Below are 15,538 nucleotides of genomic sequence, written 5' to 3' on the forward strand. Positions count from 1 at the left end.
GTACACTCCGAGGCTCCCTTTAGCGGTTCCGAAATTGACCTGAGGCCGATTTTGGTGCAATGCGAATTAGCTCCAGCAGCGGTGTCGGGAGGAGACTGCCGAGCTCTGGAAGCGCCGGCTTGGGCAAAGCTGGGACCGGGAGTCGTCGCCGGTCGGCCGCTGGCTCCATCCAGGCCGCCGCCCATTGCCTTGACAACCAGCTCCCACCCGCCCTCCCGCACAGCAGGCTTGGGCCACCCGCTCTTGGGCTGCGAAGGCGCCCCGCCCTGGGCGCCCCGATTCCGTGAGCCGCGCATCCCCACCTTGCCAGGAGCTTCCGAGCGCCACGCAGAGGCGCCCCCTCCTGCCCGAAGAGGGAAAGCCCGGGCGCCCCCAGCCTTGACTTCATAATAAAGCTCCCCAAAGGCTAGGGCTCCCCCGCGCGTTCCAGCGCCCTGCACCTGCCGAGTTCCCCTACCGGTCCTCGCTGGGGGACTCTGGGTGCGCGGACAGCCCAGGAGCGTGCGTGACCCCGTGGTCAAGTGCAGCGCCCCGGCGCCCAGGGCACGGCGCTAGTGGGGAGTGGAGCGGGACATCCCCGAAGGCCGCCTCGCGGGAGGCGGGGAGGCTGCCGGGTGCACGGGGAGGGCGGGGAGCCCGCGGGAGGAGGCGGGCTGGAGGAGTGGGGCGGGCGGCGGGGAGGGAGCAGGAGCCAGGCAAGAAAGTAGCAGAAAGTGAGGCTGGCAGGCGGCGGCAGAGGCAGGAAGTCTGTGCCGGAGAGCAGCAGAAATTAGAGCCAGGGAGGGACCGCGGCAGCAGCAGCCAAGGCGAAAGAGGAAACTGCCAAAAAGGAAGCTCTGCCGCAGCTCGAGTCTCCCTGCGAACCGCATCCTCCGGCTCTGCATCCCCGCGCCCAGCATCCCCCTGCGCCCGCGCCGCGCCCCCGGCGCCCCTCCCCAGCGCACCCCCGGTCGCCCCACAGCGCTAGTCTGCCATGGCCCGGGAGAACGGCGAGAGCAGCTCTTCCTGGAAAAAGCAAGCGGAAGACATAAAGAAGATCTTCGAGTTCAAGGAGACCCTCGGAACGTAAGTGGGTGCTGGGGACCAGAGGGTGGAAGTGGCATCGGTGGCGGCAGCTTTGCATCGGCGGCTCTTGCTGCTGCTGCCGCCACCACCGCCGCGGCAGAAATTGACTGGTCGCTGCGTGTCCTCATTGTCCCATGGTTCGCTCTTGCGGGGACCCTCCGCGAGTCTACGGTGTGGGTCTGCGCCCACGGGTGACACCTCTCCTGGGCGGGGGAGGGGAGCGCTGGGCGCGCAGAGAACAGCCCACGCGGGCGGGCGGGCGGGCGGGCGACTTTCCATTTCCCTTGCCACCACCGCCCTCCACCGATTTTTCTCCCCACGCGTGACTGTGGGCTGAGTATGGTGGATCTCGTTGATCGCTGGCTGTGTGCACTTGCCGTATGTATGGGCGCACTGGGTCGACGAAAGTGATCACGAGGAAATTAAGCTTTTGGTCCTGCCCTTACATCATATAATCCTATGGAACTGACATATGCGCGTACTATGTGTAGGCAAGACTTTGGATGGCCTCAGGATGGTGAGAGGGAAGAATTTCGCAGTATTCAGAGTGACATGTGGGCAGAGCCTCATCTGAGTGTATATTTCACATAGGGTTAGCCGCACGCACTGGGATGCATGTCCGGGTGAGAGGAGGGTTAGTGAGTCTGTAGAGGCGGTACTCTCCGCGGCTTCACATAACATAGTCTCATGCTTGATGGTTACATCTCAAGAAAGCAGAAATAATCAAAAGTGTGTGTCATCAGTGCTCTGAACATGTGCCTCTCAGCACAGCTGCAGTTCCCTTCCTGCGCATGAGTTGGTTTTGTTTTGTTTTGAAGCGCCTCAGATAGGTACAAGGGCTGTGAAAGAATTCAGCGCTGCCAAATGAGTCTGAAGTTCAAGTTATTTTCTCCCCCTGCTTGATCAGTTTCTGGTTTTGATCAGCATCTGTCAATACAGATACAATTACACACGGGCTGCCCGAAATGAGCGTTTTGCTGGGGTTTAGGAGGTGTTGGTGACCCGGAGAAAAGAGGGGGTGTTTCCCGGGCATATCTGTGTGGCTGGGTGCCTTTCTGTCTTTCTTATGCCGTCTCAACCTTCCTATTTCTGCACTTGCTTTGCTTTTCCAGGACCCCATTTTAAAAATCTGCTCTAAGCTCAGAGTTCCACAGCTAAACATTGCTAATGATTTCCCTTCATACCTCCCCTCCCCCGCCCCCACCTGCAGTGGATCCCCCAGAGGGAAGTTGTAGGGTGACATTCTCAGCTGTGCTTCCAGATTCCTGGGGCCAGCCTGTGCAGTGTGCTGAGCTCTAGAACAGGGTCACCCTGCTGCTGCTGCTGCTGTGCACCAGGGAAGGCATCTCTGTGCACTTACTTCGTGTCTTTGTGGAAATACAACAAGGGGTCTCTTAGCTTTTCAGTAAAGAGGGTTAAGCTTTTAACTTTCCCAGTTAAGAGGATACTTCTGGTCCAAACTTGTCCAAATTGTCGTTTAGGGTTGAGGTTGTGACTTTGAAAGGCATAAGTTAACAGGCAAACAGACATGTACCTTCTACTTGTCCGTCAGGGACCTGACACATGGTTGGAGATTGAGGAATACCCTCCTGTGTGAACAGATCCCCTTAAATGTCTTTTACCTGCAGGAACCCCTTGCCTGCAGCCTTCAGGTACAGTCTCCCTTCACTGACTGTCCTCACTGGCAAAGCCAGGCATGCTGCTTGGGTTCACTGGAGTGGCATCCATTTCTGGGAAGGACAGAGCCTTGACTTCCTTCATGCTGACCTGAGCTCAGGCAGAACAGCTTCATGGACTTGAGCTTTGCTCCTGTGAGCTGGTTCTTTCCTAGGGTCCCTTCTGTTTGAAAACAATTCTTTGCAAAGAAACCCTCTGGTGTAATGCTGACAGGGTGCCTAGGATGGTACTAGAAATACAATGATTAAAAAAATTGAATGACATAATAGTATGGGCAATTATGGTGGCATTCTTAAAAGTATATTAAGCACTAGGTATTTATTCTAAGATTCTTGTGTGTATTAATCCATTTTTAACTCACACATAAAATTCATGACATAAGTGTATAGTTAGTGCTAGTTCTTCCAGACGAGGAAACTGAGGCATGAGAGAGAGAGACTGTGAGCTAATGAGTTAGCTACTAAGTGATGGAGATAAAGTTCAGAGCTAGGCAGAAGAGGTGCCTGTGTGCACATGTGTGTTGGAGTGCACGTGGAGGTCAGAGGTCAACACGGGATGTCCCCTTCCTTTGCTTACTGCCTTATGGGTTGAAGCAGGGGTCTTACACTGAACTTGCGGCTTATCCATTTGGCTAGAGTAGCTGCCAATGAGCTTTAGGGATCCAACTGTACTGGGATTACAGATGAGGGCGGCCATGCCCAGCTTTTATGTGGGTGATGGGAATGCAAATTCAGGGTCCTCATGCTCCTGTGGCAGACCTTTCCTTACTGAGACATCTTTCTATTCCCAGAACAACTCTCCGTGATCCTCAATGCTGTTCAGCTACTTTATAGTCTAAAAATGATAACTTAACCTGAGAATAGGGGAGGTAGCTGAGTAGTAGAGTGTTTACCTACCATGTGTGAGGCCTGGGTTACATCCCAGGACTACAAATAATTATAAAAAGAGGTTTTCATATACGGAAAGCCACTTTTAATAAGGACACACATAAAAGTCTGTTATGAATAGCCTCCTATCTAAATATGCGAGGACTTCAGAGTCCTTGGATCATCACCATTGTACCATCTCCCTGAACTTGCTAGAAGTGGTCCCAAGTTTAGGATGTCTGGCTCACCCTGAGCCAAGTCTAGTGACCTTGGCCTAAGTCTTACTGTGAAAGTTACTTTGAAAGTTACTTTCTGTCCCTTCAGTGTGGGTTTTATATCTAGATTCCCCCCCCCCCTTTTTTGAGCTGAGGATCGAACCCAGGGCCTTGCGCTTGCTAGGCAAGCGCTCTACCACTGAGCTAAATCTCCACCTGATTTTTACCTTATTTATAATGAAGTCCAGCAGGAATCAGAGGCGTAGACAACAATAATTGAATAATTGGAGTCTATGCCCAAAGATCCATGTAGCTCTGGTCATACTGTCCCCACACTTTTACCAAACATCTTTAAGAAACTAAGGCAGGAAAGCCCTGCCAGAAACTGGTCAAAATGCTCTTGAAATAAAACATTGTAAAAAAGCAAACAAAACAAACCCAGAGGAGGATTCAGTAGCAGGCTTTGCAATCCTGTATTCGGCAGTCTAATCTGGTCTCTCTCCTCATAGGCTAGAAGGTCTAATGTTAGAAGGAGAGGGTCAGGGCCTTTTGTCAGTGTGCTTAGAGGGACCTTGCTGAGTAGGGGGCCCAGGAGTGGTGACTGGATCAGGAGGATTGAAGAGGAGACTGAGGGAGGGGAGAGGGGCAGGCTCCTGCATGGATATTTCTAATGCACCTTCAAGTCAGGCCCAGGAAATGCTATCACCCCTATGCTTTGCTTTAGTCTCCTGCAAAGGGGGATCCCAGAGCCTAACTGTATCTCTGAGTGAGGTGGTGAGACTTAATTACTGTTTATTAATCAACAACATGCTTTCAGATCCTTGGCACACAGTGAGAGCAAATAAATGTTGTGTAACAGCAAATTAGGGATGGTAAACATTTCTGTTGGCGTGTTTGCTAGGCTGTTAGAGCCATGTCTGCTGGAGGTGTGTGTGTGTGTGTGTGTGTGTGTGTGTGTGTGTGTGTGTGTATGTGTGTCTGAGTCTATGTGCAAATGCATGCATATGTGCACATTACATGTAGGTGTGTAGGGCAGAGAACAATTTTGGTTGTTTTTCCTCAGGCCACAACCACTGTTTTTTTTTTTGTTTGTTTGTTTGTTTTTGTTTTTGTTTTTGTTTTGTTTTGTTTTTTTGAGACAGTGTCTCCCACTGGCCTGACCTCACTAACAAGACTAGGTTGGCTGGTCAACAGTCCTAGGAACCAGCCTGTGGTCCTTTGCTTTTCCAGCTGGCTTTCAAGTGCATGATACCATGCCTAGCGTTTTATTTTTAATTATTTTTAAAATTTTTACAATGTGAATTCTGGGGCTTGAACTCAGGTACTCAGGTTTGCAAGGCAAACATTTTACTGACTGAACTATCTCTCTAGCCACAGAGATATCCTTAAACACCTTCTGAAAAATACAGAAACTTCATGCCCAGCATTCAGAGAAGGATATGGAAGGTTTTCAAATGCCCCGACAATGCAGTATTTTGTGGTTCACTTATGTCTGGAAGACATTTCTAATTGCTGTTCCCCAGGATTTGCCTTGTGTGACTAGGTGCACCTATTTGGAGGACCATGGTGTGTGTGTGTGTGTGTGTGTGTGTGTGTGTGTGTGTGTGTGTGTGTGTGTTCATGCAGGTGAGTGAGCACATGTGTTTTCATGCATGTGGAGGCTAGAGGTCAACCTTGGACCCTGTTTTTTTAGACAGGGTTTTTCATTGGCCTAGAGTTCACCTATTTGCTAGGTTAGCTGGCCTGTCTCTGCTTCCCCAGTGCTAGGCTATGGAGCATAATGCCCAGCTTTTTTGTGGGTACTGGGGATCAAACTCAGGTCCTCAGGCTTGTGCAGCAAGTGCTGTAACCAACCAAGAGGTCTCCCCAGCCCCATGGAGGGACATTTTTATGACCATTCAAGCAGAGGATGGAACACTCCAGGCCAGCTGCTTTCCCCAATAGAGGGGGAGTGGCAATGGGTCTTTTCCATTACCCAAGTGCCTGCTGGGGGCTGCTTTAGTAGGAGAATAAATGGATATTTCCTACCTGACTCATCCTTACACTGATGAAATTGCTCAATAAATACACCTGTTGAGGACAAAAGTAATTGATTTGTCTGCAACCCTAGATGGGAAATAGATTTGCCTCTTCTTTTGGTGGGGGGTGTCCATGTGTATAAAGAATGCAAAACTCCTTGGGGTAGTTTGCATATTTGCACTTCTGGTTATTTGCAGATTCTTAGATCAGTCAGATTTTTTAGAATCTGTGAAGATCATTTGAAAGATTAGAAAGAGAAGGAGGGTTGTAAAGCCTGGGTCTCTCTGGTAGGCTAACCCAGATGCAGTATTTGCTGTTAGTTTGGATTTCTCTGTTTGTTTGGAGGCATGATAAATATTCAGTTTATACATCTCAGATTACCTCTGGAATACCTGCTATGTGCTAGGCAAATTGAAAAGAGATGAAGAAGTCAAGCTGTGATCGTTCCAGTCCAGCTAAGGCTGGGAGGGAAGTGAGAGGAGAAGGGGAGGGGCTAAGGAAGTGATGGATGGGCTTGGGTCCCTTTAGTTTGGGCTCCAGATTGGAGGGGCTTGAGCAGAGGAGTGATGCTTGGCTTTGCTGAATGTCAGGCTCAAGGGCAAAAGCGGAGAGACCAGGAACCTTCTCCTACTGCGCCCTCGGTGAGTGGAAACAGTGCTGCAGGATGGGGAAGCAGCCGTGGGGTTACACACTCTGGTGTTCTGTGTGTGAGCTTATGGGGTCTGGGGAGTGGAATTGTGGGCTAGAACTTTTCCCCCAGAGGAACTAATGAATGGCTGGGTCTCAAGTCTCAATCTGTGGTTTAAGCTTGTCAACCGAGTGTGCAGTCATTATGCTTGGATGGTGTCAGGTGGACACTCACACTCTTGGGGAGGACACTAGGGGTTAACTTGTTGAGCTTTCCTTGGCTGCGTCTCCATAAATCCCTCTAATCTTTCCTTTCCCCAGATAAATCTCCTTAGATCCCATCCAATCTCTCTTCTCCCTCCTGTCTTCCTCTCCCCTCTCCAAAGGCTTAGGTGGTAGATCAGTGGGGAATTGTCATATTATTGGTCAACTTGCCTGAGGGTGTCAGGCTCCTGGACCTCTTGTCTGAGTTCTTACAGCTCAGATTTCACAGGGATCAGCAGGGAACCCAGAGCCCATTGGATTCACATTCCTTTAATTAATGAAGGAATTTCTAATAGATGGCTAACACAAGCCTGGTGGCATAGTCAGGCTGGCCAGGTTTCTTTTCTGACCCACTATGGCCATTTCAGGGCTTATGTAGTTAAAACAGGAGGACACGTGGACTCTAGGAGGGATGCCAACATTTTTTTTTTTTTCTCAGTCCATGTCAGTTATGCCCTTTTGACTTTCTGTGGTGCTAGAGAGTCCTTCTTCTTCTGGCTGGCTTTTCATTAGATTCTATAGGATTTTTAAAAGAAGGTTTATTATACAACGTATACATAATGCATACAAAGTTCATCCTTCAGCTCTACTCACACCAAGAATACCCTCCAAATGCACGCCACAGGTCAAATTCATTCTGTGGCAGACCACATTGATTCCATGACTTAAGCTATCAGCTCTCTGCTATGATGCTGTGTGTTTCACCAAAACTAAAATAAATGAAGGGACTCTCCCCACCTGTCACCTCATGTGCATGCCTGTCCACCTAGTTTAAGAGACACACCATCTTACTGGGTTGGAATTCACTAGGTAGGCTAGGTTGGCTGACCAGTGAGTCCAAGGACCCACCTGGTTTCTGCTTCTCCAGCACTGGGATTACAAATGCATGCTGCCATACCTGGCTTTTTAATGTGGGTTCTGGGAACCCAACTCAGGTCTAACACTTTTCCAGCTGAGCTGTCTCTGTAGCCCTACAGATTCTGTTCTTGGTTGGCACTGAATCCTGGGGACAAGTATTTAAGATAGTTTATTTGCTGAGCCTGGGTAGGGGAGGCAATAAAAATTAATAGAAAGTTCACATCAGCACAGCTGTTGGTAGCTCTGCAACACTAGGTGTTTCCTTAATTTTTCATGGTCAAGGTGGAGATAGAAGGTACTGCCTCCTGGGTTGTTTAGGGGTTCGATGACATCTAGACTGGAGCTGCTTTCAGCAGCTGGGTTGACTACCTAAGGTCCATCCAGGCCAGGACCAGCAGAGAAGAGCATGTTAGTGTCTGTTGGAAATTGATTTTTGGACGCTCTTGTGGCAAATATGGAGAATGTGTATTTAACCTTTCAGAAAATTAATTTGAGAAACCACAGACAAGCTCTCATTCAGCTGGGGCAGAGCACCCGCTGATTGTTCTTCAAGGTACATTGAGCAGCTATGAACCTGGTTTAGGGGTTACATGGGAGTGAGTGCAAGTTCTGTCAGGCTCCACTGCTTCCTAGCTGTGTGGGTTCTGGTCTTACTTGACCATTCTGAGCCCTGTGGCTTCCTCCAGAAAACCAGGTACTAATACTAAGAGGACCTAACATGAAGGTATCGATGAAGATGGACTGGAGGAAGATGGAACCACCAAGAACAGTATGTGAGTTCAGGCTCGACGGACGGTGGTGCTAGCTGGCCCATTAGTCTCTGCTCCACAAACGCTATTGGCACAGATTTGGTGACGGCACTGGACCATTCACAGTTGTTGCCAGCAGGAGGTGATTAAACCATATAGTGCTGTCATTAACCACAAGACTCAGCCTGAAAGCATTCTCCAGGCTAGCTCATAAGCTGGAGTGGCCTAGTTTGCTACATCCTTTCCTCTGGCAGGCTAACCAGATTTGCCACTCTCTTCCTGTTTCCTGGGCTGACTTTGAAAACTCAGTCTGCATCAGCTGGTGGAAGAGTCTTCTCATAGATGCCCAACTGCCTTCGCGCCACTGTGGCTCTTCAGCGCCAGTCTGCTGTTCCTTGAGTGACATGTACGCACCTACCTGTGCACACAGATGTGAACTCTTTTTAATTTCTTGCAGTGCTGCAGATGGAACCCAAGGTCTGATACATGCTTGTCAACGCCTCTACCACTGAGCTCTATCCCCAACTCTGAGAATAGTATTTTAATTGGATGACTGAAGTCACTTACTTAAAATGTCATTTCATCACAGAGTTGTGTAGCTTACAATGTTTGGGGCTGGAGAGATAGCTCAGTTGGCAGTACCTTAGCCTGACCCCCAGAACCCACCAAAAATGTCTGGGTGTGAAGGCATGTGTACAAAAATCCCACACTGGGAAGGCAGAGACAACTGGGAGGCACAGACAGATGCATTCCTGGGACATGCTGGTGTGCTGGCCCAGCTTACTAGATGATTTCCAGGCCAGTGAGAGGTGCTGTCTCAAAAACAAGTGGATAGCACCTGAGGCATGACGCCTGAGGGTGTCTTTTGGCCTCAACAACATGCTCATACATGTTCACATCCACCTACATACACATGTGCACCTGCACACACACACACACACACACACACACACACACACACACACACACACACACACTCATGTGCAGGTGTGCCCAGTATCTTAGTTCCTTCTCCTGCTGATGTGAGAAACCATCCCGACAACATCAACCTAATGGGGAAAGGGTTCATTACACCCTTTGGTTCAGTGGGACAGTGGATGATGGCAGGGGAGTCAGGCATCAGGCACTTGAAGCAGCTGTTCCCAATCACATCCACAAGCAGGAAGCAGGGAACAATAAATGCACGTTGCTACTCAGTTCCTTTTCTCCATTTATGAAGTCCAGGGAATGGTGCCGCTCACAATAGGCAGGTCTTCCCACCCCAGTTAGTGGGTCAAGGTAATCCCTGAGAGGCAAGGCGACTTTAGATTCTGTCATGTTGGCAGTTAACACTGATGTCACACACAGGTACAAACAGAAGCTCTGGCATTACTAGGCCGTGCACTCGGTAGGCAAGTGTTCTGCCACTGAGCTAGACCCCAGGTCGTTGTATAGTTTAAGATACCTAAGTACTGCATTTATTTTCGTGTGTTCTGTGCTGGCACCACATAAGCACAGGGAAGAATTGGTTATAAGCTGTCCTTGTTGGGGTTTTGAGACGGGAAGTGGAAGACGATCTCAACAGCTCTGAATTTCTCAGGCTCGGACTCATTGGAGCTGGGTTCCAAACTGGACATTGTCCTTGTTATTGTAGCCTTGCTTTGTATCAGCGTCGTGTGTCACGGTCTGCTGAGAACTCAACTTTTGCTGCTCTACCTGTTGAGAGGATGTCTCTCTGTCCTTCATGAGCACACCTCAGATTATTGGAACCAGTTTTGCAATGAGTTGGATTTAGTGTTACAGATGGAATCCCAAAAGCATATATTAAATAAAGCCTTGGGCAGTCCCTGAAAGAGGAAGTTACTGGTTAGTGAGTCCCTTGTTATAGACCACATTAACAGGTACAAAACACCAGGAACCATGAGTCTGTTTTAAGATTTCATTCCAAGTTTTCAGGGTTGTTTTCTGAGGCAATTTCCTCTAGGGAATGAAATCTTACATGGTAATTGGGGTCCTGCTCAGGCCGAGAGATAGCCCCAGAGACCATGAGATGAACACAAGGGACTTGGTATTTAGTAAAGGTGAAAAAAGTGTTGGCTTTGTGGGGCCCTTTTGGCCCCTTTTACAACTAGGATGTAATAACAAGACTTCACATTTGTTTCCTGCTCTTTTTGTTTCAACAATTGTGGTTAAACGTGTAACTTAAAACTATTGTAGCCATTTCTAACTGTATAGTCCACATTTAGAACATCTGTGTTGGGCAACCACCACCACCACCACCCATCTATAGAAGTTTTTACTCTTCCCAGATTGAACCTTTGTACGCATTAACAAATACCAATCTCTTCCCCAGGCCACTGACAATCACCATTGCACTTTCTATCTCTCTGGTTTTGACTTCTTTAGGATGCTTTATATAAGAGGCCTTGTGTGTTTAAGCCCATTTTACCTAGAATGTCTTCAGGTTTTCCTAAGCTCTAGCAGGCAGTGGGACTCTCAAACCTGTAAAGTGTTTATGTTTCACTGTATGAATATACTGCATTTTTGCTTATTTCTTCATCATTGGACCTAAACCATTTCTACTTCTTGGCAACTGTGAATAATGCTTCTATCAACCTGGGTATACAAATCTCTCCTCGAGACCATGTCTTCAATTCTTTTGGGCATATATACAGAAGTGCCAGTGCTGATGATATGATAGGTCCATGCTACACACACACACACACACACACACACACACACACACACACACACACACACACGGACATGGAACATGCACACGTGTGTGTACATACTCACCCATACATGTGCCTGAGAGGCTCTAGCAGAATGTTGGGTGTCTTCCTGTCACTCTCAGTTTTATTGCCTTGAGACAGGACTTCTCACTGGACAGGAAACTCACTGTTGTTTTTGACTAGTCTGGCTGGCCAGTGAGCTCTCTGGATCTGCCTTGTCTCTGTCCCCAAGTACTGATCTTACAGCTATGCCCAGCCAGGGCTGGCTTTTCACGTGAATGCCAGGGATTCAAACTCAGGTCCTCAGTTTTGCAGAGTAAGCCTTCTCACCTGCTGAGCCATCTCCCCACACTCCATGATTCTGTTTTGAGGTACTGCCATACAGTTTCCTGTGTTTTACAGTGTGCAAAGTAGTTTTTATAGCTCTGGTTCCTTCTGATTCTTCAAATAGCTTCATAGCAAATGAACGATAGCTATCACCTTTTAATAGATAAGAAAACCAAAGGTCATAGGGTTGGATGACTCAGGTTAAAATGCTGTTGAGTGGAGACAAGGCTTCTGGCTCTTGATTCTGAGCTTTTCTTCGCATCTCATGATGCTAACAAAACTCCTTGCTCAAGTTGGTAACATAGAGGAGGTGCTAACCATAAAGGAGGAGACCAAACCAGCACCCTTGAATGAATGCTTGTGGCAGAAGAGCAGTGTGTCGTAACTGGTGGTAGGGAGGGATTGCTGACTTCAGCCCTTGGCGAGGCACTCCCATCTGGGTCCATTTCATGAAACTCATGGTTTAATAACCCACTTGCAAGACTGCTGAGCAAAGTTCTCCCTGGACAAATACCATGGGGATGTAGAGGGCAGGAACCAAACTTTTCTGCTTAGCTCTGTCAGTCAGGAACCAAAATCTTGAGCTTACCATCTGTGTGACTTGATTGCCTTGAAACATGTGAATCATATGCTCACATTACAGACACTTTATAAGTCCCAAATGAGCCAAGCCAGGTGTGAGGCAGAGCATACAGGGAGGCCCATGTCACCCAGAAGGCGTTCCTCTATTATAAAGATTATAGCTTTGTGAATGAGCTTTTCCCAGGTGTGTTAGCAGTATGCTCACCTTTGAAAAGGTAGCTATTATCTTTTGGGCAGGTCTGCCATAGAAATTGGTCATATAGTGACCTTGAATCTGCTCCCAGAGTTTCTTAGTATATTCCATCTGGCCCTACCTCGGTGATTATTATTATTATTATTATTTTCAGTCTCAGATTTTAAGTGATTGACACCCTAAGAGAGACTTTTAAAAAGAAATTATACAAACAAGTATTATCTAGTGAGAGAATTTGAAAATCATGGAAGGGTGTTGTCTTGGTCCATTTTTGCAGCTATAATAGGAAACTAGAGAGTAGGTAGTTTATAAAGGAAAGAAGTTTACTTGACTCCTAATTCTGGAGCTTCAAGAGCATGGCTAATGCATGGGATTGGTATCTGGTGGGCTTTATTTTCAGGAAGGAGACCTTCCAGAAAGTCTCCAAGTAGCACCATATGTATATATACAGAGGGGTTGTTGTTTTAGAAAGCCACTATTGGCATTATGGAAGATGCACTCCCATGAACTTACTCCATCCTGATGACTTCCCACAGGCCCCACACAGACCCCACCTCCAAATGCTGTTAGTGGATGGCTCTGTGCATTCAATCTCTGCATGTGAGTTCTGGGGACACACCTAACAGCAGGCATAAAGAAGTGCCTGCATGGCTGGATGAACCCTGGGCACTCAATTCTTCAAGGTGATGGTTGTGGTAGGAAGGTGACTATTCACTGATTGGTGATATTATTGGTATTTTGTCATTCTACCAGCAGCTGTGGTTGGGCCACTATGCACTATGGCTCTGGATGTGGTAGTGGCATTAGTTGAATGCCATGGATGACTGGTCGTGTGAAGTGTATCAGTGTTCTGTGCCAGCTTGGGGGTTGTGGCGATAGTATTCCTTGACTTACTGTCATGGTCACCTCTTCTGCCCTCATCACCACTTCTAAACATGTCCCCAGACCCAGCAGTGTGACGGAACCTGGTGCCAAGATGAGATCCTGCTTAACTGGCTTGTAGAGAGCTAATAATACACCTGAGAAAAAGGAGATAAACAACAGTCATGTCCAAGTGTGGCTGACTGTCCCTGATAGGGAAAGATATGGGAATGTGGCTTCTCAGTTGCTTCCTGACAGATGACACAAAATAAATACCATTTCATACACAGCTCTTTCTTCTGACAAAGTGCAAATACTTCATACCTTTAAGTCAACTTCTTAGCTACATTTTTCCCCCTTTGAGATAGCATTTTATGTAGCTCAGGGTGGCCCCAAATTTGCTATGTAGCTATAGATAACTCTCAACTTCTGATCTTCCTGTATCCACCTTCAAAGTGCTGGGATTTACGTGACATGGAAGATTGAAGTCAGAGTCTCATGCTTGCTAGGCCAGTGCTATAGCCCCAGCCACTATAGTTTGGATCTTAGATGTCTACCAAACACTCCTGTGCTAAAGGCTTGTTCCTATCTTGATATTGTTGGAACTTTCAAAAGCTGGGTCCCAATGAGAGGTCTTTGGAAGTGGATGACAGGACTCCAGGTTCTGCCTTTCTTTCCCTCTTGGGTCTTGGCCACCAGGTGAGCATCTGCTCCACCATGATGTGCTGTTTTACAACAAGTCCAAGAGTAATGAGGCTATCAACCCATCACTGCCCAAACTATAAGCCCAAGGAGAACCCCTTCTCTTGGTCTCTGGTGTTTGTTACGGTGACAGAGGTGACTGATACATTCCCTTGAGAAGATTTTCAGAATCATTCCATCTTCCAATGAGATGATGATGACTTTCTTATTGCAAGGAGAGCAGGAGGCCCAGCAGTCTTCTTACCCAGGCTGTGAAACCAGGAGCTTTGAGATGAAGTGACCTGTCTGTCCAAGGTCTCGTGTTGAAGCCTGGCAATATTCAGGCCACTCGCTCTTTGGCTGAGATTTTTCCCACCATGTCACGCAGGTGTAGAAAGTGGACATTGGGAAGCACCAGCCCCAGCTCTGAGGCAGCCATGGTTCCTAGATGACATCCTGCATTGTGGGCTTTGCCTGCCTTGGTCATTGTTTTCACATGCCTGTGGCCTTGGGATTCACTTTGCAGGTGTGAATCATTCTGAGGATTTGATGGGTTGTTGAGAAGTGGAGAGAATGGCCAGTACTTTGGTTTCTCATCCTGGTTTTCTCCTGCTGTGCTGTGTTGTGGATCATAGGCCATGTGTCTGCAAGCCAGTGAGGCAGTTGGAACCAAGGGCAGCATATATTGGGTCCCTATACTCCTGTGCTAAGGTGGGTAAACATGTCTCCGTGTCCTCAGGGAGCAGGTCTTACCCAGGGATAGAACTTAGCTCAGCTGGAATATAAGTGTGCTTAGAAAATGCTTAAAGGATTGTTGGGGAAATGAATAATGAGCAGAAGAAAAGCAACATTGCCTTTGATTACATCAATGACATTCTAGTTTCAGTGTGCCACTTAGAGCTATGAGGCCTTGACTGAGTTATATCAACCAAGTTGCTTTTTATATTAGTTTTTATTTTTTGTCTTAAATTTTATTTATTTATTTACTTATTTATTTATTTATTAGATTTATTTATGTATTATGTATACAGAAGAGGGTGCCAGATCTCATTACAGATGGTTGTGAGCCACTATGTGGTTGCTGGGAATTGAACTCAGGACCTCTGGAAGAGCAGTCAGTGCTCTTAACCTCTGAGCCATCTCTCCAGCCCTTAAAATTTTTATTAAATTTGTGTGTGTGTATGTGTGTGTGTGTGTGTGTGTGTGTGTGTGTGTGTGTGTGTGTGTAGGCACATATATGTCACTGTGTGGAGGTCAGAGGACAATTTAGGAGCTCCTTATCTCCTTCCATGTTGTGGGTCACAGAGATTGAACTCCGTCTGCCAGGCTTGGCAGCAGGCACCTTTACCCACTGAGCTATTTCACTGCCCTCTACTCCTCTGCCTTTTTTGAGACAAGATCTTTTGTAGCTCAGGGTGACCTTGAACTCTTGATCCTCCTCTGTCTCCCTAAGACTGGGTTTAAAGGCATGGACCACCATGCCCAGCTGAAGATCATAGTTTATCTTCCTTCTTATGGTGAGGATCTTATCATAAACAATTTTAGGGGGATGTAGGCATGCTCCATATTATGGGTGCAAAATGAAGGGCGCCAATGAGTTTTAAGCAAGTGGATGCTAGACTCCATCATGTGATTACTTCCAGTGGAAAGAGTTTGATCTGGTGCCTTCAGAAATACTGGTGGAAATTCATTCCTGGGACCTACACTATGTTTTCAAGAATAAGAAAGTAAGTGTTAAGGAGCTATTGGTTATTTTCCTTGTTCCTGCCACAAAATACCCAACAGAAGCAACTTAGGGGAGCAAGGGTTGTTTTAGCTTCTAGTCTGTCATGATGGGGAA

The 15,538-nt window shown here is 47.4% G+C and overlaps 1 protein-coding gene across 4 annotated transcripts in view; it reads left to right on the top strand.

The window, feature by feature from the left end:
• Nucleotides 1-680: 680 nt before the first annotated feature.
• Camk1d (calcium/calmodulin dependent protein kinase ID) overlaps nt 681-15,538 on the top strand; it is a 401,898-nt gene continuing 387,040 nt past the window's right edge. For all 4 annotated transcript variants that reach the window (XM_036187629.1, XM_036187632.1, XM_036187631.1 and 1 more), the window contains exon 1: nt 681-1,065. In XM_036187629.1, coding sequence (XP_036043522.1) covers nt 974-1,065 — 92 coding nt within the window. In that variant the 5' untranslated portion in view covers nt 681-973. The remainder of the gene's footprint in view (nt 1,066-15,538) is intronic.

Source organism: Onychomys torridus, chromosome 5 (assembly GCF_903995425.1).
Source record: "Onychomys torridus chromosome 5, mOncTor1.1, whole genome shotgun sequence".
Taxonomy (NCBI): domain Eukaryota; kingdom Metazoa; phylum Chordata; class Mammalia; order Rodentia; family Cricetidae; genus Onychomys; species Onychomys torridus.